Below are 27,138 nucleotides of genomic sequence, written 5' to 3'. Positions count from 1 at the left end.
CTTGTTTGAACAACCCTTTAGTCACACGGTCCAAAATTATGTCTTTTGATTTGATAGGAACGCCTTTGTACATTTCCATACGATCCTTCAAGGCAACTCGCCTCGGACGTGCTATCTTATTATTAGGATCGAAAAGCAACACTTCCTCAAATGCTTTCAATGCAGCCTTATAGTCCTTTTTCTTCTTGTACGCATCGCCAAGATTGTTCCAAGCCGAGACATATCCTGGTTGAAGCTCCACAGCAGTTTTGAATTGATTGATTCCTTTCTCAAGCTTCCCGTCCCGAACTTAGCTGACACCAAGAGCATTGTAAACCTGTGCAATGATTAGTAGAACACATTAGAATCATTTCATGTTCACAAAGCTTCAATCAGTATATATATAGAAGGAAAGTCCGCAATTATGATGTTCGCGATGCTCTTCCTTTAGAACACATGCTTAGTGCATGATTCACAACTCGAAAGGACACTTCATTAGCGGACGAGGATGTCATGTTAACAGCCGATAATGATCTCGAGGAAATCGTCCAAATGATATAATAACTGGGCGAGATCTTGATCATCTCCGTCCCATTTTTCTATTGCCTGAAGCAAAAATTTATTGGCAGACGGATAAAATTTCCTTCTCAACATAACGGCACCGAGCTCAAAAAGCTCAGTTGCACTGGCATCTCCACTTCTGACTTGTTCCTGAAATAAAAAACAACCATTTTAAGGAAGGTTTAAGCAGAAAGGAGCTGTCAAAATTCACTGTAAAGCTAGGAACAAAGTGTTGAAAGTCTTCACCAATTTGGATTTTGTTTTGTGATGGTTACTGGAATAAATAATCAGACATTTAGAAATGAAAAATAAACAAAATCGAAGGCTGATTTAATCTGCATTCTTTTGCACGACAAAACAGGCTCTTACCTGCAATTCTTTAGCAGAAAGGTCAAGTTCTCTACGAACAAGTACTTGATGGATTACAAAGAAGGTTCCGACCCCAAGAAAACCTAGAAGTAAAAGCAGATTAGATAAATGGATTCGTAACTCGAACAACTCTCCAATCACGTAGACGGCATCTCCGCTAGTAATTTCACTTGCATTTGCTAGTTGTTCAGAAGTCAACAACAATGCTTGACCAAAGAGGAAAGCAGACACCACAACTAATGGCTTCTTCATTTTTAAGTCATCAACCATTGCCAGATGGTTCTTAAAGATTCCGTAACAAAATGGTGGAACCAATTATTTAATTCAAGCAACTAAGGTGGAATCTTAATGTTGTTCGGCCTTGATTGAAGTAGTATTTTGGCCAAAACCTTGGGCGAGATTTGGACAGATATAGCCACTGATTTAAACTATAAGGTGCAACAAAGAGAATGGAAATTACCATCAAAGTGTGTCGAGATAAAAGATTTTGCAGCCATTCCCTTTTGAAACATCTGCCTTTATCCACAATCAATTGAAAAATGGGAAAGAAAAATTAAAGAAAGCATGCTAGGATTAGTAGAGTATCTTATAAATATCTCCGTTAACTCAAATAAACCCAGATCAAAATTTTAAACATGCAATTTTCACGAGTAGAAAGAAGTAATTATTGATACACACTGAAGATGGGGCATTATTCCAAGACAGAAAAATTATACTCCCATTTTTGCACTTATCCCACAACACAGTTTAGGCTTTTTAAAATGAAAACTACACGCAACCATTCAACTTCATTTCTTTTAGCTCCTTGTATAGCATACAATACATACGAGTATCACTATCATACACTCCAACATTATCAGGTTAAGGGCTAAAACCTTCAGAATATGATTCTTTATGTACTCAAAAGCAGCATAATAGCATTGACAACTACACGGTCAATGTCTCTTTCTATCTAGAATTCTTTTGAATACATTTGACATCCCGACCGCACTACACATTGGTGGAAGCTATGTGCCGCTAAACTGCAAGACTACAGAACATGACAGCATAATCCTTCGACCAAATTTTAATGTCAAGGCCAGACTAAGATAACATCATTTCTTGAAACTTCAAGTTCAAATTAGTTTTAAAAGTGAAATCCTAAACTCTTTGACTTTAACCCTTATTTGACCCTTACAAATAGTAGAAACAAAAGCTGAAATTAAATGAGGGTAGAATCCAAAATTTTAATGATGTAAACCAAAACACCTTTCTTGCAACTAAAATAGGGATAAACAATCATCATTCCAGCTCGCCAGCATTACTCCTCCCAACACTAATCATATTGCCGGTTTCTGAGAATTATGCATTTCTTAATATACTTTGGAATAAAGATAAATATGATCTATACATGCAGAGCGGAGTATAGTTTACCTCTCTCAGTTTTACTGCTAAATTTCTCAATTTTCATAAAAGCAAAAGAGTTTGCATATATAAAAAGAGTATCAAAAGGAAAAAAACATGCTTACTTCTCATGATCAGTCAAGACATTTGTTTGGACCAATATATGTAGGAATAAGCACCAAGTAAAATAGTTTGAAGGTGCTAAACTTTAAGAAATCATGAAATAAAATAAAAGGAAATCTAGCCGCTAAAAATCAACTTTAAAAGCAGCCAGCCCTAAAAATGAATAAAATTTAGCTGCATCCGTTAGGTTGAATGGATTTATCTACAAGTAGAAATTATTAAAGTCAAAATGCTGAGAAAAAACATAATGAAATTTACTTTAGGAAAACGATTGTAACAGTCGGGATGAAACCGAAGGGGCAGACTGTTAGAAGTATGAATCTGTGAGTGATTAGTGTGGGCATCAGCATTGCTCATTCATGCAGCTTAGTAATTCTAGAAGTTTGCTAGAAGCTAGGGTTGTTTGTAATCTGTTGAGTTTGTTATATGTCAGTTTCAAGACTGTTAAAGAAATAACAAACCTGTAATGCTGTATATAAGGATGTAAGGAGAGCTGATCAATACAATCAACTTACTTCATTCAATTTACATGTATTCTTGTTAGTCATTTACCATAGTAGCTCAACATGGTATCAATCGCCATTGATCGTGGGATTTTATGCTCTTACTTCCGCTCGTGAATAAAGGTTCTTGAAGTTCAGCTCATTCATGGATCTTACCTCGTCTACAGCTCGAAGCTTCTCCAACAAGAGAGTTAATGTGGTTCTTGATGAAACCAACTTCTTGCTTTGGAAACAGCAAGTTTTACTCACAGTTAGGAGTCATCGGCTGGAGCGTTTACTAACTGGTGATGTCTCTTCACCGCCTATGACGGTTCTTGATCCAAATGGTGAGACGCGAGTGAATGTAGAGTACGAGGATTTTGTTGCGCAGGACAGTGCGCTGGCATCGTGGCTTCTATCAACGATGAGTACGCATTTGCTACCACAGTTCGTTGGAGTAGAAACAGCTGCTGCTGTTTGGGAAACAGCTGCTGCTGTTTGGGAAACAGTTTTAAAATTCTTTGCAAATCGCTCGACTATGTCTGTTATGAGCCTACATTACAAATTGCAGTCTATAAGAAAAGGTAATGATTCTATGAGAGTATTCTCACGCGCATCAAGGAAGTATGTGATGCTCTTGCCTCGTGTGGAAGTGTTGTTCCAACAGTCGAGCAAATTGTGGCCATCTTGAAGGGCCTTCCTCGTGAATACCAGCCCTTCATAGCTGTTGTTTCTACTATGAAGGAGGATTTATCAATTGATAATATCTACACTATGCTGATGGATGCTGAGGTCCAAATTGCGGGCTTTGATGAACGTCAGGACATTCTACCAATGTTTGCTAATTATGCTCAAGGAGATACTGATCGTAACGTCTCTAACCGTCAAGATCATAGGGGCAATCGTGCAACATCATCTTCGTCTGGATCGAGGAATGGTGGTCCAGGGCGTGGTCGGTCACGTGTTCAATGTCAACTCTGTGGGAAGCTAGGTCATTTGGTTGACCGTTGTTGGCATAGATTTGATGAAGACTTCACATGTGTTAATACCAACTATTATCACTCGTCCAAGGACAGTTCCTCCAGTAGCTATCCCTCGTCTGGTTCAGTCTCTACCAGTGGTAACCAGGGCTGCGAGTGTTGCTCACGGTTGAAATCAGACTCTCAAGCAAACATGGCTACTGCATCCTCTGAACGTTGGGTGGTGGACTCGGGTGCCACACATCACATCACCTCAGACAAAGCAAATCTTACAAATGCCTCTGATTTTCTTGGACTAGGTAAAATTACAGTTGGTAACGGTGTTTCCCTTGACATTCAAACGGTTGGTAGGTCAATCTTACCTGCTAAATTCAGAATTTTGATGCTGCATGATTTGTTGCATGTTCCCCATATAACCAAAAACTTGATTTCTGTTTCGAAGCTTGCTAGGGACAATAACATATTCTTTGAGTTCCATGCAAATAACTGTTGTGTACGTGATGAGGTTACCAATAGAGTGCTTCTAACTGGTGAAGAGTCTGGAGGGCTTTACTCATTTATAGCAAGTCACACTGAAGATAGATGCACTGCTGCTGATGTTTGCTTAGTTACTAAATCTCCTACTAGTGAGCTCGAGGAGTTATGGCATAGAAGACTTGGCCATCCCTCTACTGAAATACTGAGACAAATAACTAAAGAGCTTGATGTAAAATTTTCTTTAGATTCTAATAACACATGTACTGCTTGTCAAATGGGAAAGAGTCGCAGATTACCGTTTATGCATTCTACCACAATTTATGATACCCCATTCCAGCTTATTTTCACTGACTTGTGGGGACCTCCACACATATCCTCGAATGGATTCAGGTATTATGCTTCGTTTATTGATGCATGTACTAGACACACATGGATCTATCTTCTCAAGTATAAATCTCAAGCCACTAAAGCATTTCTATTATTCCAAAAGATGGTATCAACACAGTTTGGTGCCTCCATTAAGTCTGTACAGAGTGACTGGGGAGGTGAGTTTCGTAGCCTCTCCCCACTTCTAGCCAAAGATGGTATCATTCACAGATTGTCCTGTCCTCACACATCCGAGCAGAACGGAGTTGTTGAGAGAAAGCACAGGCATTTGGTTGAGATGGCTCTTGTATTACTGGCACAGGCAGCACTACCACTGAAGTTTTGGTCATATGCAATTATTTCTGCTGCTCAGTTAATAAACAAACTGCCTACTAAGGTTTTGCAAGGGCTCTCCCTTAGTGAAAAGCTATTTGGGAAGAAGCCAAACTATGATGAGCTCAAGGTGTTTGGATGCCAATGCTTCCCCATTTAAGACCCTTTCAAGCTCATAAACTTTCTTTTCGAGAGGCTCTTGTATTACTGGCACAGGCAGCACTACCACTGAATTTTGGTCATATGCAATTATTTCTGCTGCTCAGTTAATAAACAAACTGCCTACTAAGGTTTTGCAAGGGCTCTCCCTTAGTGAAAAGCTATTTGGGAAGAAGCCAAACTATGATGAGCTCAAGGTGTTTGGATGCCAATGCTTCCCTCATTTAAGACCCTTTCAAGCTCATAAACTTTCTTTTCGATCTCAACCATGCACTTATCTCGGTGTCAGCCCCCAACACAAAGGCTTTTTGTGCCTGTCTGCTGATGGAAAGGTCTATGTCTCTAGGCATGTAGTCTTTAATGAAACTATGTTTCCTTTTGCAGGTCAGGTACCCCCGGTTATATCACATGTGGTTCAAAATCGCTACTCTCAATCCCTTGAGATTGTACCACACAGACAGCTTGTACCTGTGCAGCAGTCTGCTCATCCGAATACTCCAGGCATTTCTACACCAGGAGAAACATCGCCCTTCAACATGGATGATGTTAGTATGGAAGAGGCAGTGGGTGAGTCTTCGAATGATTTCACTAACGTGAGTGGTGGAACCATGCCAGACAATCCTGTTGAAGAAATTTTGGAGAACCTCTCACCTAGCTACTCCCAACAGTAACACTAGTGGAACAAATGCGAATACTGAAGGCAATTCTGATATTCCTGCCAGTAACCTCAATTTAGAAATTCCTCCTGCTGGTGATAGATTTCATGTGAACGAACATCCTATCACAAGGGCAAGCGTGGTATTACAAACAAAACCTTTCTCCTGTCATTTTGATGAGTTGTTCCCTCCACTGTCGATGAAGCACTACAGTCACCCAAGTGGGCTGCTGCTTTGTCAAGAAGAGTTTGATGCTCTTATCAGAAACGTCACCTGGACTCTGTTAAACTCCCTCCAGGTCGGTTGCAGTAGGTGTAAGTGGCTATTTAAGGTAAAGCGTAACCCAGATGGTTCAGTTCATAGATACAAGGCACGCCTGGTTGCCAAAGGTTTCTCGCAGGTTCCTGGACAAGACTATTTGGACACCTTCAGTCCTGTTGTAAAGTTTACAACACTGAACATTATATTGTCTGTTGCTGTAGCCAATGATTGGGAATTAAGACACATCGATATCAACAACGCTTTTCTTAATGGTGATCTAAGAGAAGCAGTTTTCATGCAGCAACCACTTGGTTTTGTGCAATCCGCAGCAGATGGTTCGCCTCTTGTATGTCAACTGCAAAAGGCGCTTTATGGATTGAAGCAGGCTCCTCGCAACAGGCATACAAAACTAAAGGATGTGCTTCTACAAATTGGCTTTTAAGTGTCTCGAGCTGACACCTCACTATTTTTCTCAATATCAGGTACCGAACATATCTATCTTCTAGTATACGTGGATGATAGTAATCACAGGGTCATCATCATCCTTGATTAATAAGATTGTGAGCACACTTCGAGATACTTTTTCACTCAAAGACCTAGGGCCTCTTAGCTATTTATTGGGAATAGAAGTAAAACGGTGTGGTGGTTCTTTAATGCTTAGCCAAAAGAAATTTATCTTAGAACTGGAGGAAAGTTGCATGGAAAATCTTCACCATGTGCAACGCCTATGATTCTGGCACCCCAAACTAGTTGAAGATGGTGAGCCATTGGCTAATGCTACAATGTTTCGGTCCATTGTTGGATCATTACTATATGTTTGTCACACCAGGCCAGAGCTAGCATTTAGCGTTGGGAAGGTGGCCCAATTTATGCATGCTCCCACTGCAAGTCATTTCTCAGCTGTCAAACGAATTCTGAGGTATCTTGCAGGAACTCTTGAGTATGGATTAATGTTCCTGCCATCCAAGGCACGGTATGCCGTTTCTGCGTTTGCTGATGCTGACTGGGGTGCCAATGTTTCTGATCGTCGCTCAATTTCAGGTTTTGGTGTGTTCCTTGACAACCACCTGGTTGCCTGGAGCTCCAAGAAACAAAAAAATGTGTCACGTTCTACCATGGAGGCTGAGTACAAAAGTTTAGCTGATACCACAGCTGAAGTCACTTGGGTCAGTACACTAATCAGTGAACTTGGGTTGAAGCAACATGGAAAATTTGTTATCTGGTGTGACAACACAGGGGCTGTGGCAATGAGTGCCAATCCGGTTTACCATGCTCAATCAAAGCACGTGGATCTCGATGTGCACTTCATTCGCGAAAAGGTAGCAGCTCAACAGCTTTGTGTGAACTATATTCCTGCATCTCATCAAATTGCAGACGGTTTTATTAAGCCTCTGTCCAAAGCAGCTTTTGAAATGTTTCGAGAAAAGCTTGGGGTTCAAGTTCTCTCAAGACCAGGAGAAGAGAAGAAGTAGAGGGAATGTTAGAAGTATGAATCTGTGAGTGATTGGTGTGGGCATCAGCATTGCTCATTCATGCAGCTTAGTAATTCTAGAAGTTTGCTAGAAGCTAGGGTTGTTTGTAATCTGTTGAGTTTGTTATATGTCAGATTCAAGACTGTTAAAGAAATAACAAACCTGTAATGCTGTATATAAGGATGTAAGAAGAGCTGATCAATACAATCAACTTACTTCATTCAATTTACATGTATTCTTGTTAGTCATTTACCATAGTAGCTCAACACAGACCAAGTCAATAACAGATGCAAGCATGTAGAATGACTAAATTAAACAAAGAATAAATAATCGAAAAGTTATCTACAATAAATGTTGCAGTTTTTCTCTGTGAAACAAAGATTTCATGTTAAAGCAATTGAAGCTAAGAGAGTAAAAAACACTTACCTATAGGTTGAGAAGTTTAGTGTGATTCACTCCATCGCCTGCCCCTGAGTTTTTCAGAGCCGGTTCACGATAGTACCTAACAATAGCCTGGACCATTGAATGCAGCATTATCCAATGTTCTTTATTAAGCTAAAAGAAACAGGTTTATCTCGCTTTTCGACTCTCTTTTAGCAGAATTTTGTAGCCTATGTTGCTGCCACCCATGTCCAGCACACATTCGGACATATGTATGGGGATATAATTCTCCAAAGGCTCTTCAACCCCATGAAGAAACTTAGAAAAAAATCAAACATGTAAGCGTCAGAAACAACCAAATCCGACACTCACATCGAAGTCCAAGTAACATAGCCTGTGACTAACATGGATGATTTCACAAATTTGTGAATGTTCTGCTACTATTTTTAACGTAGTCATTGCTATCACATCATTTAATTCACAATATAACTATGCCAATTGAAGCAATCAAACAAGAACATTAGCTTGATTAATTTGCTACTAATTATTTCCCTAAGAAAATTGTTCTTTACCAATAAAACTAAAAACAATTGAAACACCTTGTCATGTTAGAAATTGCTCCTCCCCCCACCACTTATCCCACTTTAACCTCTCTTTTAAGTGAGTTTCTTACTAATCACCTCGAGTCTGATAAAAAAGAATTTGGGTCACACAACTCTAACAGCAAAGATCTCTCTTTGCAATGTTATATCCCATATCTATCTATGCCTCCTATATGTACAGCTGCAGCATGCCGAGTTGTTTTGAAAAAGTTGATATGATTTAAAGCAAAAACCCAGGTGTGAAGAATTATGAGAATAAACAGGGAAGGGTAGTGATGTTTGACCTGGAAAAAGAGTTTTTTGCGGGTGAACTTGAGAGACCCAGATACACAGGCCCATGATACACAGGCCGAGGTGATATTGTAGTTTGGAGAAGCATTTCCCTTTCTTTCTAAGTTTCGGTCCTCGCTGTTCAAACATCAAAAGAACTAACTCTCCGAATCAGAAGCGGACTTTGCTAGTGGTTGAAGGTAAGGCTTACCCATGACTCCCATGACATTGTTCAAAATGGGTAAATATATGTTTTGGTATCTAAATTTTACTTCAAGATTCAATTTAATACTTAGTGATTGTTTTTGGTAGAATTAAATATTTGAACTTGATGTTTCAGTTTAATTTGATGTTTATCCAATTAGAAACCTTCAGATTTCTTATTAGTTCAAATTAGATTACGTGGATTTACATTGGTAAGGTGGAATTAAAAGAATTCAAATAATTTTGAAATATTATAAAATATAATTATTATTTAAATGTAATAATTAATTGGATAAAAAATAATAATTATTAAATTGAGATAAAATTTAAAGTTAAAGTCTCTACTAGGAAAAAAAGAATCATCAGTGTCAAATTGAATCAAGAAATTAGGTTAATGTACCGATTTAAATAGTAGGATTAAATTCAGGCGCTGAAAATATATTTACCCTTTTCAAAATAAGAAAATGTCAGAAGAGAAGGCCGCGTTTCGACAGGCCTTATGGATTTGAAACTTTTGGGCCTTTGGGTTCCTATTTTCATTTGGATTTAGCTCTCGCCAACCAAATTGAATTTGATTTTTAATTTTTTGTTGCCGGGATTTATTTTTGTTAATTCAAAAAATTATATTAATCCACCCATAATCACAAATTACACGTTCAAAACTAGATGGAAATTCATAAAAAAAAAGGGGGGCAATATGACCCCCCATGAATTTAAAAGACGTTAATAAAGTAAACTGCAAATTAAAGAAATGATGAGGTCAGCCGCATGCAAGCCACTGTTCTGTCATGTTGGACTAAAGAACACTAGTATTTTCAGCCACCATTTTCTGCCATGCTCTTCAAAAGCGACACCATCAGTCTAGTACTCAACTTTCCCCCTTTATCGTCGATGCAATAAAGATTTATAATTCTATACATTCCAAATGATACACACTGTGAACAGTTTTAAAACTAAATTCATCTTACAACAAATATAAATAGTGATCGAGCTGACCGGAAACTTTTCACCTCACTTGCAATTTATAGAGAAATGCCAATGATACTGTCAATGCCATTTTTTCTGTCCTCTACCATGATAAATAAATAGAGAGAATATAGAGAAGTTTAACAATTTATAGAGAGATCTTCATGGCGTGACCAAAGAAAAAGAGTCGAGTTAATGAAAAACAATAATCAAATGAGCAAAGACAAACATTATAACATACATATATATGCACCTGTGCATGCGCAATATACAGTTTCGTAAACATGACAAATGAAAAGAAGAAGAAAAAGAAGAAAAGTAAAAAAAGTGAAACTTTCTGCACTCTAAAGCATGCAGGAAGTCTCTCTTTATACGTTTGGTAAATCTGATCAAGGATAATTTTCAAATTTATATATATATATATATAATATTCATTTGACACAAGAGTTTCAGGTGTCTGAATCAGGCATTCTATAGCATAAATGAGTTATAGAACTTTGTGCTTCCGCTATGATTCAGGGAAGCAACCCAGCAGATTGTGTTGTTCTTGAGCTTCTACTTCATCGTTGTGGGATATTAGAGTCGCAGTACTTTGAAATGGATAAGATGTGGTATCGGTCAACTGAGAGTTAATCAAGTTGTCAAAGTTCTTCCAGTCGATAATGTGTATTTGACTGCTGCTATTATTGTTTTTTTCTTCATCGCAGTGGAAAATCACTTCTTTTTCTGCTAAACTTGGTGAGACAGTAATGGCCGGGGGACTATCCAGTTGCGGTAGTTCAATGACTTGTTGTTGGCTGTCCAAAAAATTGTGGTTATCGGAACCATAGGATTCATAAAAACTCGATCCTTGATTCGTGTGAAGATGAAGGTGAGATGGAGTTGCTGCTATATGATCTGAAATGGAAATATGAGGCCTAACTTGGCTGCTATCTCTTATATAGTAAGCATGGTTCCATGCTTCGAAGCCTTGCCTTTGATTAGGACTCGGCTTTCTAAATGCCCTGCACACCACCCATCCTTCTTCCTGCAATCGCAATGAACTCATTATATCAGTAAACACACATCTCCAATTCTTCATCGATATATATATATATATATATATATATATATAACTTACTTGGGGCGGTCCGAGTTCAGAAGTTTGGAGTCGATACTCATGCATGATCCAATCAGTTTTCCGACCATTAGGTGCACGGCCTTTATAGAAAACCAGGGTCTTTCTCATCCCTATAATTTTGTTCTTAGAAAGCACAGATTTATCCCTCCCTGTTGCCTTCCAGAACCCAGCCGCAGTGGCTCTATTCGTCCTTGTTCCCGTTGGATACTTCCTATCTTTATAACTGAAGAAGTACCACTCGGTTTGTTCTTCATTCCCTACATTACATGTTGCTGCACAAACCCAAACCGTGTATTAGCTAGTGTGAACATATGTTAGCTTTGAAAATATCCCTTTGACCTCTGTCATGGCATGGTAATATATATCATTACATTCATTAGTTTATGACTAAGAGAAAAGTTGGACTAAAAGGAATTGATTCTTTTTACATTTTCTTTTGCAAAACGTCAAACCCTAGCTAGGGTAGGACCAACAAGTTAAAAACTTTCAGATCTTAGATATACAGCATTGGTTAATTGATGAATAAATTTACCTTGGATATCCCACGGCTCCATCTTGTGTAGATCAATCTCGATAATAACATCTAGATCAATTTTGAGTGCATTAATCTTTCTTTGGAGATAATATCCTACAAGTTCTTCTTCAGTAGGATGAAATCTAAAGCCTGGTGGCACGCATGATTCCAAATCCATCATGGATCTACTCCTGGAAAACATGAAAAAAAACTATTAATATCAAAAGAACAAAGAGTGAAAGCATAAATCAAGGTTTTCCCAAGGGTTTATAACAAAGCTGTTGTGTCCCAACAAACATAGGGTTGAATGGCCTAATCCTAAATACAAGGGAAACTTGGGAGAGAAAGACATGACTCTTGGATGACATGAATTGCCAATGCTTTTTATAAACGATAATGGAAGTGAACGCACATGTTTTTGCCTATATACTTCATTCCTCAACTCTTGAGTTGCAAGAGTAGCTACTTTTTTTATGATATAGTGGGTGATCAATGATGATTATGATGTAACTTATGGGGACCCAAAGCTGGTTGGCCCCTGCATGCTTTTTTTTTCATTCAATCTCATAATAAAATAAAATAAAAAGAGAGAGAGAGAGAGTCAGGCTATACTGAACCCAAAGTAGTGTTATGTTTGGTGGAGTTGCATGAGCTTAGGCGGGGGCAAATTAAGCATAAAAATTTTGCCGAAAAGCTTGACTTCGTTTTCTGGCACAAACAAGCATGGTGTTGCTTTGAGTGGATAATATGTTTTCACACCCCACCAACTAAATATGTTAGACTAAAATTACACCCTCAAATTCTACTCGGTGATGGGCTATCAGAGCTCCATCTTCTCCATTAAACGAAAGAAACTAAACTCTTCTGATCTACTTACCACATTGATGCTACTTGATCTATATGCATGATTTAGAAATTCAATATTCTTTTGAATATATATGCATGACAAAGGCTAACAAAGAACCCTGATCGGAGTGAACTGCCGATTGCAGAGGGGAGCTCCTATATATATATATTAAAGACGCGCGCGCAAATATGTATACTCACAAGATGAAAATATTGGGATCTTTGGCTTGTTCTTCGATTGAATACTTTGCCCGAAGATCGAAATCAGAGAGTTTATAAGACAGTGTTAGTGTTTGGGAAGGGAGAGAGACAGTGTTGTTATATATATATATATGAAAATGTAAGAGATGTAAAGAAAAGAATGAACATATAAATATATATATAGTAAGAAGGAAGGGAAGGAGGGTTATTGATTGCGCGTGGGGTGGCATATGCATAGATAGATAGGGTAAATGAATGAATGATACGAAAGGTTCGTTTGGACGGCGTGACACCGAATTTTCACGCCACCCCCTCCCTCTCTTCCTTCCCACCGCAATTTTATGCCCTAAGATTTTCCTCACTTTACCAACAATTAAACCCCACGCACACAATAAAAACAGTATAAATTAGGATAAAGTAAATGGTATTTCAAATATACCGCGTTATTCTGTTGAGTCTTTAGAATAAAAGTTATAAAATAATCCCTTAATTTTAGAGTATTGTTCTGTTGAGTGTCTCTACTATTAAAAGTTATAAAATAATCACTCGACTATTCATATATTTTATACTCATCATTTTTCGTTAAAAATTGACGGTCGACTGAGTTTGATGTTAACTTGTTGATTAGGATATGATAAAATCATATTTTAGTAATGTATACTAATATCGTCGATGCTTTGAAGCACTGACTTGACAATATAATATTTTAAGCGCCGGCTCGACAACATATATTTTATACTCATCATTTTTCGTTAAAAATTGACGGTCGACTGAGTTTGATGTTAACTTGTTGATTATGATATGATAAAATCATATTTTAGTAATGTCTACTAATATCGTCGATGCTTTGAAGCACTGACTTGACAATATAATATTTTAAGCGCCGGCTCGACAACATAATATAAACGAAGAATTAATCCACAAAATACAAATTAAACAATTACGAGATCAGATTTTATCATATATTAGCCAACATATTAACATCCAGCTTAGACAATTGTCAATTCTTTAATAAAAATAATGAGATTGAAATATATGAATAGTTGAGTGGTCATTTTATAACTTTTAATAGTCAGGTGGCTGAACAAAGTAATATCTTACATCAAATAATCATTTTGTTATTTTTAATAGTAAGTGACTCAATAAAACAATACTCTATAATTGAGGGATCATCTATATATTTTAACCTATAAGTTATTACTACTTTTTTAACTCTCGGCAAATATTAAAAAAAAATATTTTTTTATAAAAATAAATTTCTTTAAATTAAGAAATATTAAACATAATCAATATTATGCCATCATTTTATCTATAAAAATAATATTTTAAACAAAGTAACATCTTACATCAAATAATCATTTTGTTATTTTTAATAGTAAGTGACTCAACAAAACAACACTCTATAATTGAGGGATCATCTATATATTTTAACCTATAAACTATTACTACTTTTTTAACTCTTGGCAAATATTTAAAATATATATTTTTATAACAATAAATTTCTTTAAATTAAGAAATATTAAACATAATCAATATTATGCCATCATTTTATCTATATATGTATTTAATTATATGGATATACCACTCCTTTTTCGTCATTTCTCTCTTAATTTCTTATATTTTTCATCGTCGATAAAAATAATATTTGAACTAGTTATCAATTATTGGTCTTTCTTTTCTTTTCTTTTCTTATAACATATGTTATAGTTTTCTGTTTAATTAGTTTTCCCTTTCTTATATAGAAAATGATACATAATTTTATTTATTCTTGTAGCACATTTTTTTAGTGTTAGATTTAACATCATTTTTCAAAATTCAAATAACATTTTTTTTATTGATTTATCTTTATTTTGGACTATTAAACTGAATATTGATAAACACTCGTAATACCAAAGTTATGTCGTGATTGAGTCGTGCTAATGTCAATTCATCAACTAGTCATTATTATTATGCATATCTTTTTATGTTATTGTTGACAGTGTTTATTATTTACCGTAAATAATTATTTTTTGTTGGTATTTTTCATTTGTTATGGTTGTTTGTGTTAAGTTTACAGTTAGATTTCTGTTACTAGTTAATTAGAAGCAATTTTGAATAAGTTAGGTTGTTAGAGTTAACACTTGTATATATTGTGAACAAATTGTAAGTTTATAAAAAAAGGTGGATATGAGAAGTAATTTTTCACATTATGATTTTACATTTTAACATGGTACCAGGCTAACTGAAATCACTGGCCCTTTCCTTCTTGGGCTCGTTCTTGTTTTCTCATTTCACATTTTTTGGATAAGTTAGATTTCTGCCGACGACGAAACCACTGAACATGCCACCAACGACACTTCTTATGGCGGACTCCACCGTGATTGATTTCAATCATCCCTTATATCTTCATCTTTCGGATACTCCTGATACGGTTCTAATTTCGCATCAATTGTCTGGGCTAGACAACTACACTATCTGGAGTCGATCTATGAGAATCGCTCTTCTCGCCAAAAATAAGTTAGGATTTGTTAATGGAGTATGATGTCGCGATGATTTTCAACATCTTCTTCAAGCTCAATGGGATAGATACATTGCCCTTGTGCTCTCCTGGATCATCAATTATGTTAGCAATGAGCTGTCTGTTGGTATTGTTTTTGCTTCAAGTGCGGCTTTGGTTTGGGCAGATCTCAAGGAACGATTTGATAAGGTTGATGGTTCGCGAGTGTTCTTCCTCCATCGTGAGATTGCAACACTGGTTCAAGGTGAATTTTCTATGTCTGGATATTTCTCACATCTGAAACTTCTCTGGGATGAGTATGATACGTTGGTGCCTCTTTCGACTTACACCTGTTAGAATACTCAATCTAGTTCGAGGCACATATCTCAACAGAGACTTTTTTAGTTTTTAATGGGATTGAATGATTCTTATGCTGCCATTTGTAGTCAATTGTTATTGATGTGGCATTTTTCATCAGTCAATAGTGTATACTCTATGATAATTCAAGAAGAGTCTCACTGTCTTCAATTGTCTGGTGTTGTTCCTTTCATGGAATCTACTGTTTTGTATTTTAATGTTTCTGGCACTCGCATAAGGTTCAATGGAACTTGTGATCATTGCAAGGTCAAGGGGTATAAGAAAGAAAATTGTTATAGGCTTATTGTTTTTCACCTGACTTCAAATTCAACAAAAAGAAGGGCTCCCAGGTTGCCATGGCAGTTCATTATGAGTCTGATAGTTATGTTCCTGAGTCGTTTCTCCAGATCCACCAGTCTTTACATCAAAGCAATATAAGCATCTTTTGAATCAGACTTCTAGTCCAGATTCCTCTATGAGTTTGGCAGGTACTTTCTGTTCTCTTGCTCATACTTCAATTGAATGGATTCTGGAGCAACTGACCACATCTTGTCAGACTTTACTTCATGATTAATCACGTGCCTTGTACAACTACTCCTAGATATGTTCAGTTCCCTAATGGCAAATCTTTTTATGTCACTCACATAGGTTCTGTTGAATTACCAAATGGTATTCAGTTGTCTAATGTTCTTCATGTGCCTCACTTTACTCACAATCTTGTCTCTGATTTCAAATTAGCTCATGATTTAAAATGTGATGTCTTGTTTATCCTAATCTTTGCATCTTGCAGGATCTTTACAGTGGCATGATGAGGGTGATTGGTAAAGGATTTAGGTGTCTTTATCTGCTTAGGTTCCCTTTAAATACTGTTTTTTCTGTTTCTGGTTTATAAAAGTTTGCTTGTAATCTTCTACTAGTTCTAAGATATTTCTCAATGCTTGTAAATCCGTTGATGCTAATAAAACACATCTCTGGCATGCTCGTTTAAGGCATGTTCCAGTTTCTCAATTGAGTAGATTGCCTATGTTTCATAACACTGCTTTGCATCATGATTCAGTTCATAATTGCTCTATTTGTCCTTTAGCTAGACAGTATAGGCTTCCATTCCCAATTAGTAGTTCTAGGACTATTACTCCCTTCAGCTTGATTCACATTCATTTATGGGGGTTTTATCGCATTTCAACTCATGATGGTCAACGATTTTGTACTGTTGTTGATGACAATACTAGAATGTCTTGGGTGTACTTATTGAAGCTTAAGAATGATGTTGCTTCTTGTCTTTAAAACTTTATCTTGATGGTTCAAACTCAGTTTTCTGTCTCAGTTAAAATCATATGTAGTGACAATGGTCGCAAGTTTTTTAATTCTGAGTGTTCTCCCTTGTTTGAATCCTTGGGAATTATCCATCAAAGTTTCTGTATGCATACTCCTCGGCAGAATGGGGTTGCAGAATATAAGTATATGTATCTTTTGGAGGTTGCTTGAGCTCTCCGTTTTCAATTTCAAGTTCCTTTTAAATATTGGGGATAGTGTGTATTAGCTGCCTATTATATCATTAATCGTTTGCCTTCTTTAGTATTGTCTTGGAAAACTCCTTTTAAACTTTTATATCATAAACCACCTACTTATAGATTATTTTAGAGTTTTTGGATGCTTGTGTTTTACAACAAATCTCACTCCTCGTGATAAGTTTGATTATCGTGCCTTTGCTTCTGTTTTTTGGGATATTCTCCAACTCAAAAGGGTTATTTTTTGTTTAATCTATATTCAAAGAAATTGTTCATTAGCAGAGATACTAAATTTCATGAAGATTAGTTTCCTTTTCATCATTCTTTTTCCTTTTATGATTCTATTTCTGCTTTTTCCCACCAATCCCTTTTGTTCCTGATGGTGATTTTTTAGTTTTAATCTCTCCAAGTTCTCATACTTCTGTTCCTCATAATAGTGTTTCCACTGAGCAGGTTTCTACTGCTAATGAACATGGTTCTCCAATTCATGTCCAGTCTTCTGCTTCAATAAGTGCGCATGTCCCTTCCAAAAAGTATTCTAGAGTGTCTAAGCCTTCATCTTTGTTAAATAATTTTGTATGTTCTTGTTAATCTTTTTCACCAGGTCTCAGTTCTAGTTCTCTGTCTTATTCTCATTTTCTTATTCATACTCAAGTGTTTTTGTTTTCTGTTTCTCAAACTTCTGAGCCTCAATCTTATTCTGAGGTTGTTTAAAATCCTCTTTGGGGTCAGGCAATGAAAGAAGAAAATCATGCATTGGAGTCTAATAAAACATGGTCCCTTGTTCTATTACCACCAGGAAAAATTCCTATTGGATGTAAGTGGGTTTACAGAGTTAAGTACAAAGCATCAGGAAAGGTTGAGAGGTATAAAGCTCGCTTGGTTGCTAAAGGATATAATCAGCAAGAAGGGATTGATTTTGTTGGTACATTCTCTCCTATGGTCAAAATGGTTACTATTCAAACCATTTAACTCTTGGTTCTGCCTTCAATTGACCATTGTTGTAGATAGATGTCTTCAACGCATTTTTACATGGAGATCTTTCTGAGGAGGTTTATATGTAGTTACCACAAGAGTTTTGCAGTCAGGGGAAGATGATTGTATGTCGACTGCAAAAATCATTGTATGGCCTTAACCAAGCTTCCAGACAATGAAATCTGAAACTTACAGAAGTATTGATTTCTGCTGGCTATGTTCAGAGCAAGCATGATTATTCTCTGTTCATCAAGAGGCAACAAGGTAAAATGGCTTTGTTGTTAGTATATGTTGATGATTTAGTCATAACAGGTGATAGTAGTGTGTTAATTACTGAATTGAAACAACTCTTGAATAGTCATTTTAAGATGAAGGATTTGGGTGAATATAAGTATTTTTAGGAATTGAAATATTAAGATCAAGGGAATAAATACTTTTGAATCAAAGAAAGTATGCACTTCATCTAATTAAAGATATTGGTTTGGAAGAAGCCAAGTCTGCTGCTACTCCATTAGAACATAATTTAAAAATAACTTCTTTGGATTATGATAAAGTTATGCAACATAATGTTGAAGGTGAATATGATCTGGTTGAAGATAAATCAGTTTACCAAATACTCATTGGGAGATTGATTTATTTGACATATACAAGGCCTGACATTATATATGCAGTTAATTTTCTCAGTCACTTCAAGCAGCAACCTAAAAGGTCTCATATGGAGGCAGCTTTAAGAATAGTCAAGTATGTAAAAAAGGAAGCAGAACAAGGAGTTTTGTTGAGAACTTCTACATATTGTCAAATTTCAACTTATTGTGATTCAGATTGGGTGTCATGCCCAATGACAAGAAAGCCTGTTACAGGGTTTTGCATTAAGATCGATGATTCACTGGTTTCATGGAAATCAAAGAAGCAAAATGTTGTAGCAATGTCTTCAGCATAAGCAAAATATAGAGCTATGGCAGTAGTTACTTCTGAGTTAGTATGGTTATAAGGTTTACTTGCAGAACTTGATATAAAAATTTGAAACCGGTAAAGCTTTATTGTGACAACAAGACTGCTCTTCAAATAGTTGCCAATCCTGTGTATCATGAAAGGACAAAGCATATTGAAATTGACTGTCATTTTGTGAGAGAAAAAATTCAAGAGGGAATGATTCAAACAGAACATGTTTCAACACATGAACAAATTGCAGACATCATGACAAAAGCCTTGGGAAGCCAGCAACACATTTATCTATTATCCAAGTTAAGAGTTGAAAATGCTTTTCAACACCCAACTTGAGGGGGAGTGTTAACTTTACAGATAGATTTTTGTTACTAGTTATTTAGAAGCAGTTTTGAATTAGTTAGGTTGTTAGAGTTAATACTTGTATATATTGTGAACAAATTGTAAGTTTATAAAAAAGATGGATATGAGAAGTAATTTTTCACATTCTGATTTTACATTTTAACAGTTTGATTACATTCACTACAACAAAACTGACTTTTTACGACGTTTTTTTACCTATAGTGGCGTTTTTAAACGCCGCAAAAAACACTTGCGGTATTATGACAAACGCCGCAAAAAGCACCGCTGAAAATAGCGCCGCTAAAGTTTGCAGCGTTTGTTAACGAAAAACGCCACAATAGGTAACAATATATAGCGGCGTTTGTTGAACAAACGTCACAATATGTGTTGATATTTAGCATCGTTTGTCGTAATAGGTGTTGATGTTTAGCGACATTTTTCCCATAAACACCGCAATAGGTGTTGAGATTTAGCGGCATTTTTATCACAAACTCCGCAATAAGTATTGAGATTTAGCGGCATTTTTCTCAAAAACACCGCAATAAGTGTTGAGATTTAGCGGTGTTTTTCTCGAAAATGCCACAATATGTATTGATATTTCGCGGCATTTTTAGGATACAAACGTCGCTAAATGTCTGGTATATAGCAGTATTTTTAGGATACAAACACCGCTAAATGTATGGTATATTGCGACATTTTTTGTTACAAACGCCGCTAAATAACACATAATTTAACCAATTTAAAAATTATGTTCGATTACCCCAAATTTGTTTTTTCAACCTGTTCCATTATCCAACAAACATGACAGCAATAACATCAAACTCTATATCCATAACAAGCAACATCAAATCGAATATAATAAATAAAAGTTTTCATTAACGTAATATAAGTTCAGTTAAACACGGTTCAGTAACATTAACATAATGCTGATAACATAAATGAGACTATGATGGTGGATTTTGAGGTTGCGTTTTCTATATCATCTGAATCATATCATTGAGTCGTTTTTCAAATTCTTCACATCTCTGCTGATATGTTGCTTCTCTCTGTGCTGCCGCTGCTTCTCTCTGTACTACCGTTGCTTCTCTCTCTGCTTCCATTGTTGCTCTGGCTGCTTCTACTGCTGCTCTCTCTACTTCCCTTGCTTCATTTTCTGCTTTCATGTTAGCCATTTGTTGATCCATCTCAGCCAACTTTTGTTTTAAACGACTAACTTCTAATTGGGAAGATTGAGACTGTGATTGTAACACCCCAACCCGTACCCGACCCGGATACGAGTCCAAGATGTCACATTGACATTTCAAAACCTTTTATTTTTGTAAAATAACTGAACATTTGAACTTATATTAAGAAAATGCGATCATATATTGTTCAATTGTGTTTGGTATAAAATTTTGAGATAAAAACGTATTTATGAACAGTGAATTACGGTATCAATAGTGCAATGAACAGTAATGAACAGTGTCATGAACAGTGCTACAGTGACTTTCGTAAAACGTTCATAAAACTCGTAAAAATTTAACCGTTCATTACTATACAATTTTCATTTACATAAACACGTTTAAAACATTACAAAACTTAATTGTATGACTTTTTAAAACCGATTATAACATATCGGATTTAATCTTTTATTTACATGCCAACCAGTTTCCTTATTACAAACTACATACTATACATTTCTTTTCTGATCTGATCTTTGGAAAGGAGAAACTGACCTGTCTTGCATAACTTCTATCAATCTTCTTCTTCTCAGAACCTATGTGTAAAACAATCACACGCTAAGTCGTTGACTTAGTGAGGCATATAAAACATATAATAAAAATTCTAACTTATAATTATGCATGAACAATTACTACTATCATACTCCAGCATATTTCCATTCATATATCAAATTCATACATATACATATATGATTATCTTCTTCTTATCATGATCCTACTATTGTCATTAATACATTTTTATCGTATAATCATATACTTACTATTTATACACATTATATATCATTTCAAATAACCAAATAATACACTAATACATGAATCCTGTAATTTATTCCATATAACAAATCACATTCAATATATTTGTTTAATCTCTTTAATAGCCCATGTATACCAGGGAGAACTTAAGGTATGTGAGTATATTGAGGTTGTGCACCACTATGCTGTCACCACAGCTCGTATAAATGTCCCGTAGGACCTATCCAGAGGTCATAAAGAACCTCGGCAACTATCCATAGGTCCCGAAGAACCTAGGTAAATTGTCCATATGTTCCGTAGAACATAGGTAAACCCTCGACTCTTGGCATGCCAACTATACCTACAGTTCTCATAACTCATATCAATAACATGGGCATTATCATTTATGACAATTTACATATTCATATCACTTGTTCATATCATTTCTCTTATAAATATTATCTCTTCTTTTCTGTCACGTATCACATGTACGTGTAATCCTTGATCTTATAATCACATATTTCTTTTCTTCTGTCACATACCATATGTATGTGTAAACATTTGTTTCATATAATATAACATGTATCACATAATTTATAAACTTATACATATATTCATGTACATACTTACATATATTTCGTGTATCCATACTAGATAACTTATGTAATATATTTTCCTTTATTCATGTAATCATACACACATAAGCATCATATCAATGAAAATTCAAATGACATTTAAGGAGTTACTTCTTACCATAGTAACTCCGTCACTGGCTCATCGCAAGCCAATGTTTATTCAATAATATAAGTACAAATTAAATTGCACTCACCTTAGCCTTGCTTGCTTTGATTCAATCCTAACTCTTCGATTGTCCTGTAACTCGTTTAGGCTCGATATCTATATAAATATAATTAATTTCCGAGATGATTATCAAAATCCTAAACCTTATAACTTGATGTTAATAACTCAAGCTAGTTTAATGAACCAAAATTTTATTTTTCCTTTAGGAGTGTATCGATGCACTATGAGTGCATCGATACACAAAATAGATTCGAACTCCCATGCATCGACGCACATTCAAAAATTATCTTAGTGCATTGATGCACCTGTCCAAAAAATCAATGTTCATGCACGGAAATTCACTATATCAACTTAAATTCTTCATGTTTCATTACCTTTCATATTCTTAATTCAAATATACATACTTAAACCAATTTCTAATCATTTATCACATCTCAAACCTCAAAATCCTATTCTTCATATAAAAATCAATAGTCATACCCAATTTTCAATATACTCTAAATTCAATTCTATCACTTCATATTTCTTAATTAAGTTGATGACAAGTCAAATTTAACTTCAAATTCAACTTATCAACTCTATTTCAAGATTTCACTTAAAAACTCCAAATATTTAATCTTCCCAAACTCCTTTATCTTTTGATTTTAAGATAACTTAAGCTTTCCTTAAGCTTAGTTATCATCTAATGATCAAAACCCAACTTAAAATTTAGCTAATAATCAAAAATTAAGAAATCTTACCTTTTCTTTCTTGTTCACGATAGAGAAGAAGAAATGAAGAAGAAGAAGATAACTTCCCCCTTCCCCACGTGATTCATTCATATATAGTGTTGAAAACATTTTGATATTTCGATATAACAAATTAAGTTAAATAAATTTTAAGATTTTCCAAATGATTTTCTAAGTATATTCGATAGAATTATTCGAATATCAAAACATTACTCCAAATCTTTCAAAGATCATTTTTTTAATCCTTACTCAAAGTGTAAAATTAAGTTTTAAACTTAAAATAATTTCAAAATAATTTTACAAAGTATTTCGAACCATTTCAAAGCCAAAAATTCCAGATTGCTCAGAGGGAACCGATTCCCCCCCAAGGGGGTACCGATTCCCCCCTGAATGGTTTGGCTCCGAGAATTCCAGTATGCTCAGAGGGAACCGATTCCCCCTCAGGGGGTACCGATTCCTCCTTGTATAACGGTCGAAATATTTGAATTTTACACTTAGGGAACCGATTCCCCATAGGGGGTACCGATTCCCCCCACGCTCCAAACTATTTTATTAATTGTTTTCACACTAAAACGGCTATATTATTTTCTCTAATCATCCCCAACGTTCAGAAGTGATTCAAGGTGTATTTAAGAAAGCTTAGAAGCCATTGATCAATAACAAGAAACATCAAGCAATTAGAATCAAGAGAGAATCAAAGAGAAAGCATCAAACCTCAAGTTTGAGCATTTCAAGCCTATTTTTCATTCAATATTCATTTTGCTTTCAAGAACACTTATTGTGCTCAATTGTATTTATTCTTGAGTGTTCTTTATTTGTTCTAGAATTGTGCAAACACATTTTCCTTGTGAGGTTTTTCTTGTAAGTTTGCAAATTTGTATTTCTCTTTGAGAAAAGAGAGTGTTCTCAAGAATTGGGGTATATTCTTGAGGGATTTGTAAGGTAATCTCTTTGGCCTCAAAAGAAAGAACAAATTAGTGAATTTGTTAGAAAATCCTTAGTGTGGATAGCTAAGGTAGTGGACGTAGACTTTGGTTGATAAAGTCAAACCACTCTAAATTGCTGTGCAATTTCTTTCAATTTTCTGCAAAAGCTTCCATAAAATTTTTTATTGCCAATTCACCCCCCTCTTGGCCGATTCAGTCAATCGATTAACTCAAAAATTGGTATCAGAGCCTAACTCATTTGAAGACTTAATCGCCTCTTAAGTCGATTCGAGAAGAGTTATATCGATAATCAAAGTCATCAATGGCATCCGCTTTAAACTTCAACTCCAGTCTCGATTTGATGCTCGTCAACAAGCCTCCTTTCTTCAATAGAGCTAACTATGCCTATTGGAAGAATAGAATGATGTACTTCATTCAAGCAAGTGACATGGGAGCATGGAATGCTGTAGAAGAAGGGTACATCACACCTCTCACTCATCCAAGGTTGTGGAGTGAAGGAGAGACAAGAATGTTCCAGCTCAACTCCAAAGCCATCCATATCATTTTTTGTGCTCTTGGACCAGATGAATACGTAAGAGTTTCATCGTGTACAACCGCCAAAGAAATATGGGACAAACTTCAAGTCACTCATGAAGGTACCGATGAGGTAAAGAAATCTAAAATTAGTATTCTAACACATAGCTATGAAAATTTCAGGATGAAACCAAATGAAGATATCAAAGCTATGACGAATAGATTTTCAACGATTTTCAATGGTCTCAAATCATATGGAGAGATCATTTCAAATGAAAAGCTTATGAGGAAGTTAGTCTACTCCCTCCCCAAAATCGTGGCAATCAAAGAAGACGACAATCATCGAGTCTAAGGACTTAACGTCCTTAACTCTTGAAGAGGTAATTGGGTCACTCCTCACTCATGAAATGATGCTCGAATATGAGGTGTACCTCGACAAGATTGACGAGACACCAAAGGAGAAGGAGAAGAAGAAAAACATTGGAGTTGCTCTCAAATCCACAAAAGATGAGAGTGATTCGAATAACGATGATGAGGAAATGACATTGTTTGCCAAACGGTTCAGAAAAATGATGAGACCTTATCGAGGAAGAAAATTCAAATGAAATGAAGGCCTTAAAAATGAACCAAAAGAGAAAGACCCAATCATTTGCTACGAATGCAAAAAGCCAGGGCATGTCAAATATGATTGCCCACAATTGAAGAAAAAGGGTCAATCAAAGAATAAGGACAGGGCTCATGTGGCTACATGGAGCGATGAAGAAAGTTCCGATGAAGAGGAACAAGAAGTAGCTAACTTGTGCTTGATGGCATTTGGGGAAGATTCTAAGGTAACCTATAACTCATCCGATTTTGATGATTTATTGATGAGTTATTAGAGGAATATAATGGGTTGGCTTCGGATTATGAGAAATTATTTTTAAAATATAAAAATGATGTTTCAAAATTGAAAAATGAAAACAAACTCATATCCAAAACCAACAACGATTTTGAAAGTAAAATCAAAGATTTGCAAATCAAACTAGAAGAGTTTGAAAAGAAAAATTTAGATTTGCAAAATTTACTTTCAAAGATCAATGATGATCATCAAAAGAAAATTGATGATCTTAAAACTTCTTTTGATAAAGTTGGAACAAAACATTTTGAAAAAGGTGGAAATTCAAAAATCCAAATTTGTTAGAAAAAGTTTTAGAAACTACAATCATAGAGGTCCCCAAAGAACCTCTAATGGAAAATCGTTAGAAGTATGTGGGTTCCTAAAGAACTCATTACTACTAAAGATAAAAATATCCTACACAAATGGATACCTAAGGGGACTAGGATTTTGGAAACTAATGAATATGGACCCAAAGAATTTGGGTACCAAAAATCAAAATTAATCTATGTTTGTAGGGAAAGGAGCATTGCTACAAGGCACGGGAAACAAATTCAAATTCATGGTACCTTGATAGTGGATTCTCAAGACACATGACCGGAGACAAAAGCCGGTTCATTGAGCTTAATGCCAAAAATGGAGAGAGTGACTTTTGGAGACAATCAAAAGGTCACATTGAAGGTATTGGTACAATAGGTAATACCTCTTCCATACAAATTAAAATGTTTTATATGTGAATGGATTAAAGCATAATCTATTGAGTATTAGTCAATTATGCATAAAGGATTCAATGTCTTATTTGAAATTAATGGTTAAAGTCATTGACATTGCATCTAATCGGATTATGCTTGTTGGTCATAGAATAGGAAACATATACATGGTGCATTTAGATTCTTTTGATACTAATTTATGCCTAGTTGCTAAGGATGAACATGATAGTTGGTTATGGAATAGGAGACTAGGACATGCTTGTATGAGTGTTTTGCAACGGTTAATTCAAGGAGACCTAGTAAGAGGGTTGCCTAAGCTTAAATTTGATAATGATAAAATCTGTGATGCTTGTGCTAAAGGAAAAAAAAGCGAGTTTCTTTTAAATCCATTAATGATGTATCAACTAGTAGAGTTTTACAATTGATCCATTTAGATCTTTTTGGGCCAACTAGAACTACTAGCTTGGGTGGAAAACAATATGCATTTGTCTTGGTAGATGACTATTCTAGATATACTTGGGTTCTATTTTTAAGTACTAAAGATAAAGCATTAGAACAATTCATCACATTTTCAAAAGTAATCCAAAATGAAAAAGGTTACTCTATAACTAGTGTTAGGAGTGATCATGGAACTGAATTTGAAAATCTTGGATTTACTGAATTTTGTAACTCTAACGGTATTAGCCATAATTTTTCAGCACCTAGAACCCCTCAACAAAATGGAGTTGTTGAGAGGAAAAATCGAACTTTAGAAGAAATGGCTAGAAATATACTTTGTGAAAATAATTTGCCAAAATATTTTTGGGCGGAAGCCACAAATACCGCTTGTTATGTTGTAAATCGAGTAATGATTAGGCCAATTTTAAAGAAAACTCCATATGAAATTTTCAAAAATAAAAAGCCTAACATTAGTTATTTTCATCCTTTTGGATGTAATTGTTTTGTTTTAAACAACGGTAAAGAAAACCTTGGTAAATTTGATTCTAAAAGTGATGAAGGAATTTTTCTGGGTTATTCCTTAAATTCTAAAGCCTATCGTGTATTTAATAAAAACTTTAGTTGTAGAAGAGTCTATACATGTTGTTTTCGATGATAATCCCCTTCCGAGGAAGGATCCTTGTGTGAATGATGATGTAGGTGTTATAAACAAATGACGTTAGACATGACATTGGAGAACCATCATCAAAGAAAGAAAAAAATGAGGAAACTCATGATCCTCTTGAGAATCCAACCATTGAAGAAAGGGAAGTATCTTATCCAAGAGAGTACAACTATGTCAATGATGGTGAAATTATAGGTGATCCA

At 35.5% G+C, this 27,138-nt stretch overlaps 2 protein-coding genes across 4 annotated transcripts; both read right to left on the bottom strand.

The window, feature by feature from the left end:
- Positions 1–23: 23 nt before the first annotated feature.
- LOC120128719 (tetratricopeptide repeat domain-containing protein PYG7, chloroplastic-like) lies at positions 24–8,255 on the bottom strand. Of its 2 annotated transcripts, none has more exons than XM_039146350.1 (5): positions 8,028–8,255; positions 1,370–1,425; positions 910–1,201; positions 544–690; positions 24–316 (listed from the first exon to the last, which is right to left on the bottom strand). In XM_039146350.1, the coding sequence occupies exons 3-5, from the start codon at positions 1,177–1,179 to the stop codon at positions 290–292; spliced, it is 444 nt and encodes a 147-aa protein (XP_039002281.1). In that variant the 5' UTR covers positions 1,180–1,201; positions 1,370–1,425; positions 8,028–8,255; the 3' UTR covers positions 24–289. The 2 variants fall into 2 exon arrangements, with proteins under 2 accessions (XP_039002281.1, XP_039002279.1); XM_039146348.1 differs by having other exon boundaries at positions 1,370–1,421.
- A 2,130-nt stretch (positions 8,256–10,385) lies between these two features.
- On the bottom strand, positions 10,386–12,818 carry LOC120128718 (NAC domain-containing protein 30-like). 2 transcript variants are annotated; one of them, XM_039146347.1, is made up of 4 exons: positions 12,706–12,818; positions 11,677–11,849; positions 11,145–11,416; positions 10,386–11,051 (listed from the first exon to the last, which is right to left on the bottom strand). In XM_039146347.1, the coding sequence occupies exons 2-4, from the start codon at positions 11,837–11,839 to the stop codon at positions 10,533–10,535; spliced, it is 954 nt and encodes a 317-aa protein (XP_039002278.1). In that variant the 5' UTR covers positions 11,840–11,849; positions 12,706–12,818; the 3' UTR covers positions 10,386–10,532. The 2 variants fall into 2 exon arrangements, with proteins under 2 accessions (XP_039002278.1, XP_039002277.1); XM_039146346.1 differs by lacking the exon at positions 12,706–12,818 and having other exon boundaries at positions 11,677–12,025.
- Between the last annotated feature and the right edge of the window lie 14,320 nt (positions 12,819–27,138).

The sequence above is a fragment of the Hibiscus syriacus genome, unplaced genomic scaffold, assembly GCF_006381635.1.
Source record: "Hibiscus syriacus cultivar Baekdansim isolate YM2019G1 unplaced genomic scaffold, ASM638163v2 tig00110482_pilon, whole genome shotgun sequence".
Classification (NCBI taxonomy): domain Eukaryota; kingdom Viridiplantae; phylum Streptophyta; class Magnoliopsida; order Malvales; family Malvaceae; genus Hibiscus; species Hibiscus syriacus.
The sequence above is the reverse complement of the archived record's forward strand: the minus strand, read 5'-3'. Positions and strand labels throughout refer to the sequence as shown.

Excerpts from the sequence above, each read along its gene's own strand:
- LOC120128719 (XM_039146350.1), bottom strand. The coding sequence starts at position 1,179 with ATGGTTGATGACTTAAAAATGAAGAAGCCATTAGTTGTGGTGTCTGCT. Across the intron at positions 691-909 it reads TTTCTGCTAAAGAATTGCAG|GAACAAGTCAGAAGTGGAGA; the intron begins GTAAGAGCCTGT and ends TTTTTATTTCAG. Across the intron at positions 317-543 it reads ATGATCAAGATCTCGCCCAG|GTTTACAATGCTCTTGGTGT; the intron begins TTATTATATCAT and ends ATCATTGCACAG.
- LOC120128718 (XM_039146346.1), bottom strand. The coding sequence starts at position 11,860 with ATGTTTTCCAGGAGTAGATCCATGATGGATTTGGAATCATGCGTGCCA. Across the intron at positions 11,417-11,676 it reads GGAGCCGTGGGATATCCAAG|CAACATGTAATGTAGGGAAT; the intron begins GTAAATTTATTC and ends GGGTTTGTGCAG. Across the intron at positions 11,052-11,144 it reads CTGAACTCGGACCGCCCCAA|GAAGAAGGATGGGTGGTGTG; the intron begins GTAAGTTATATA and ends TTGCGATTGCAG.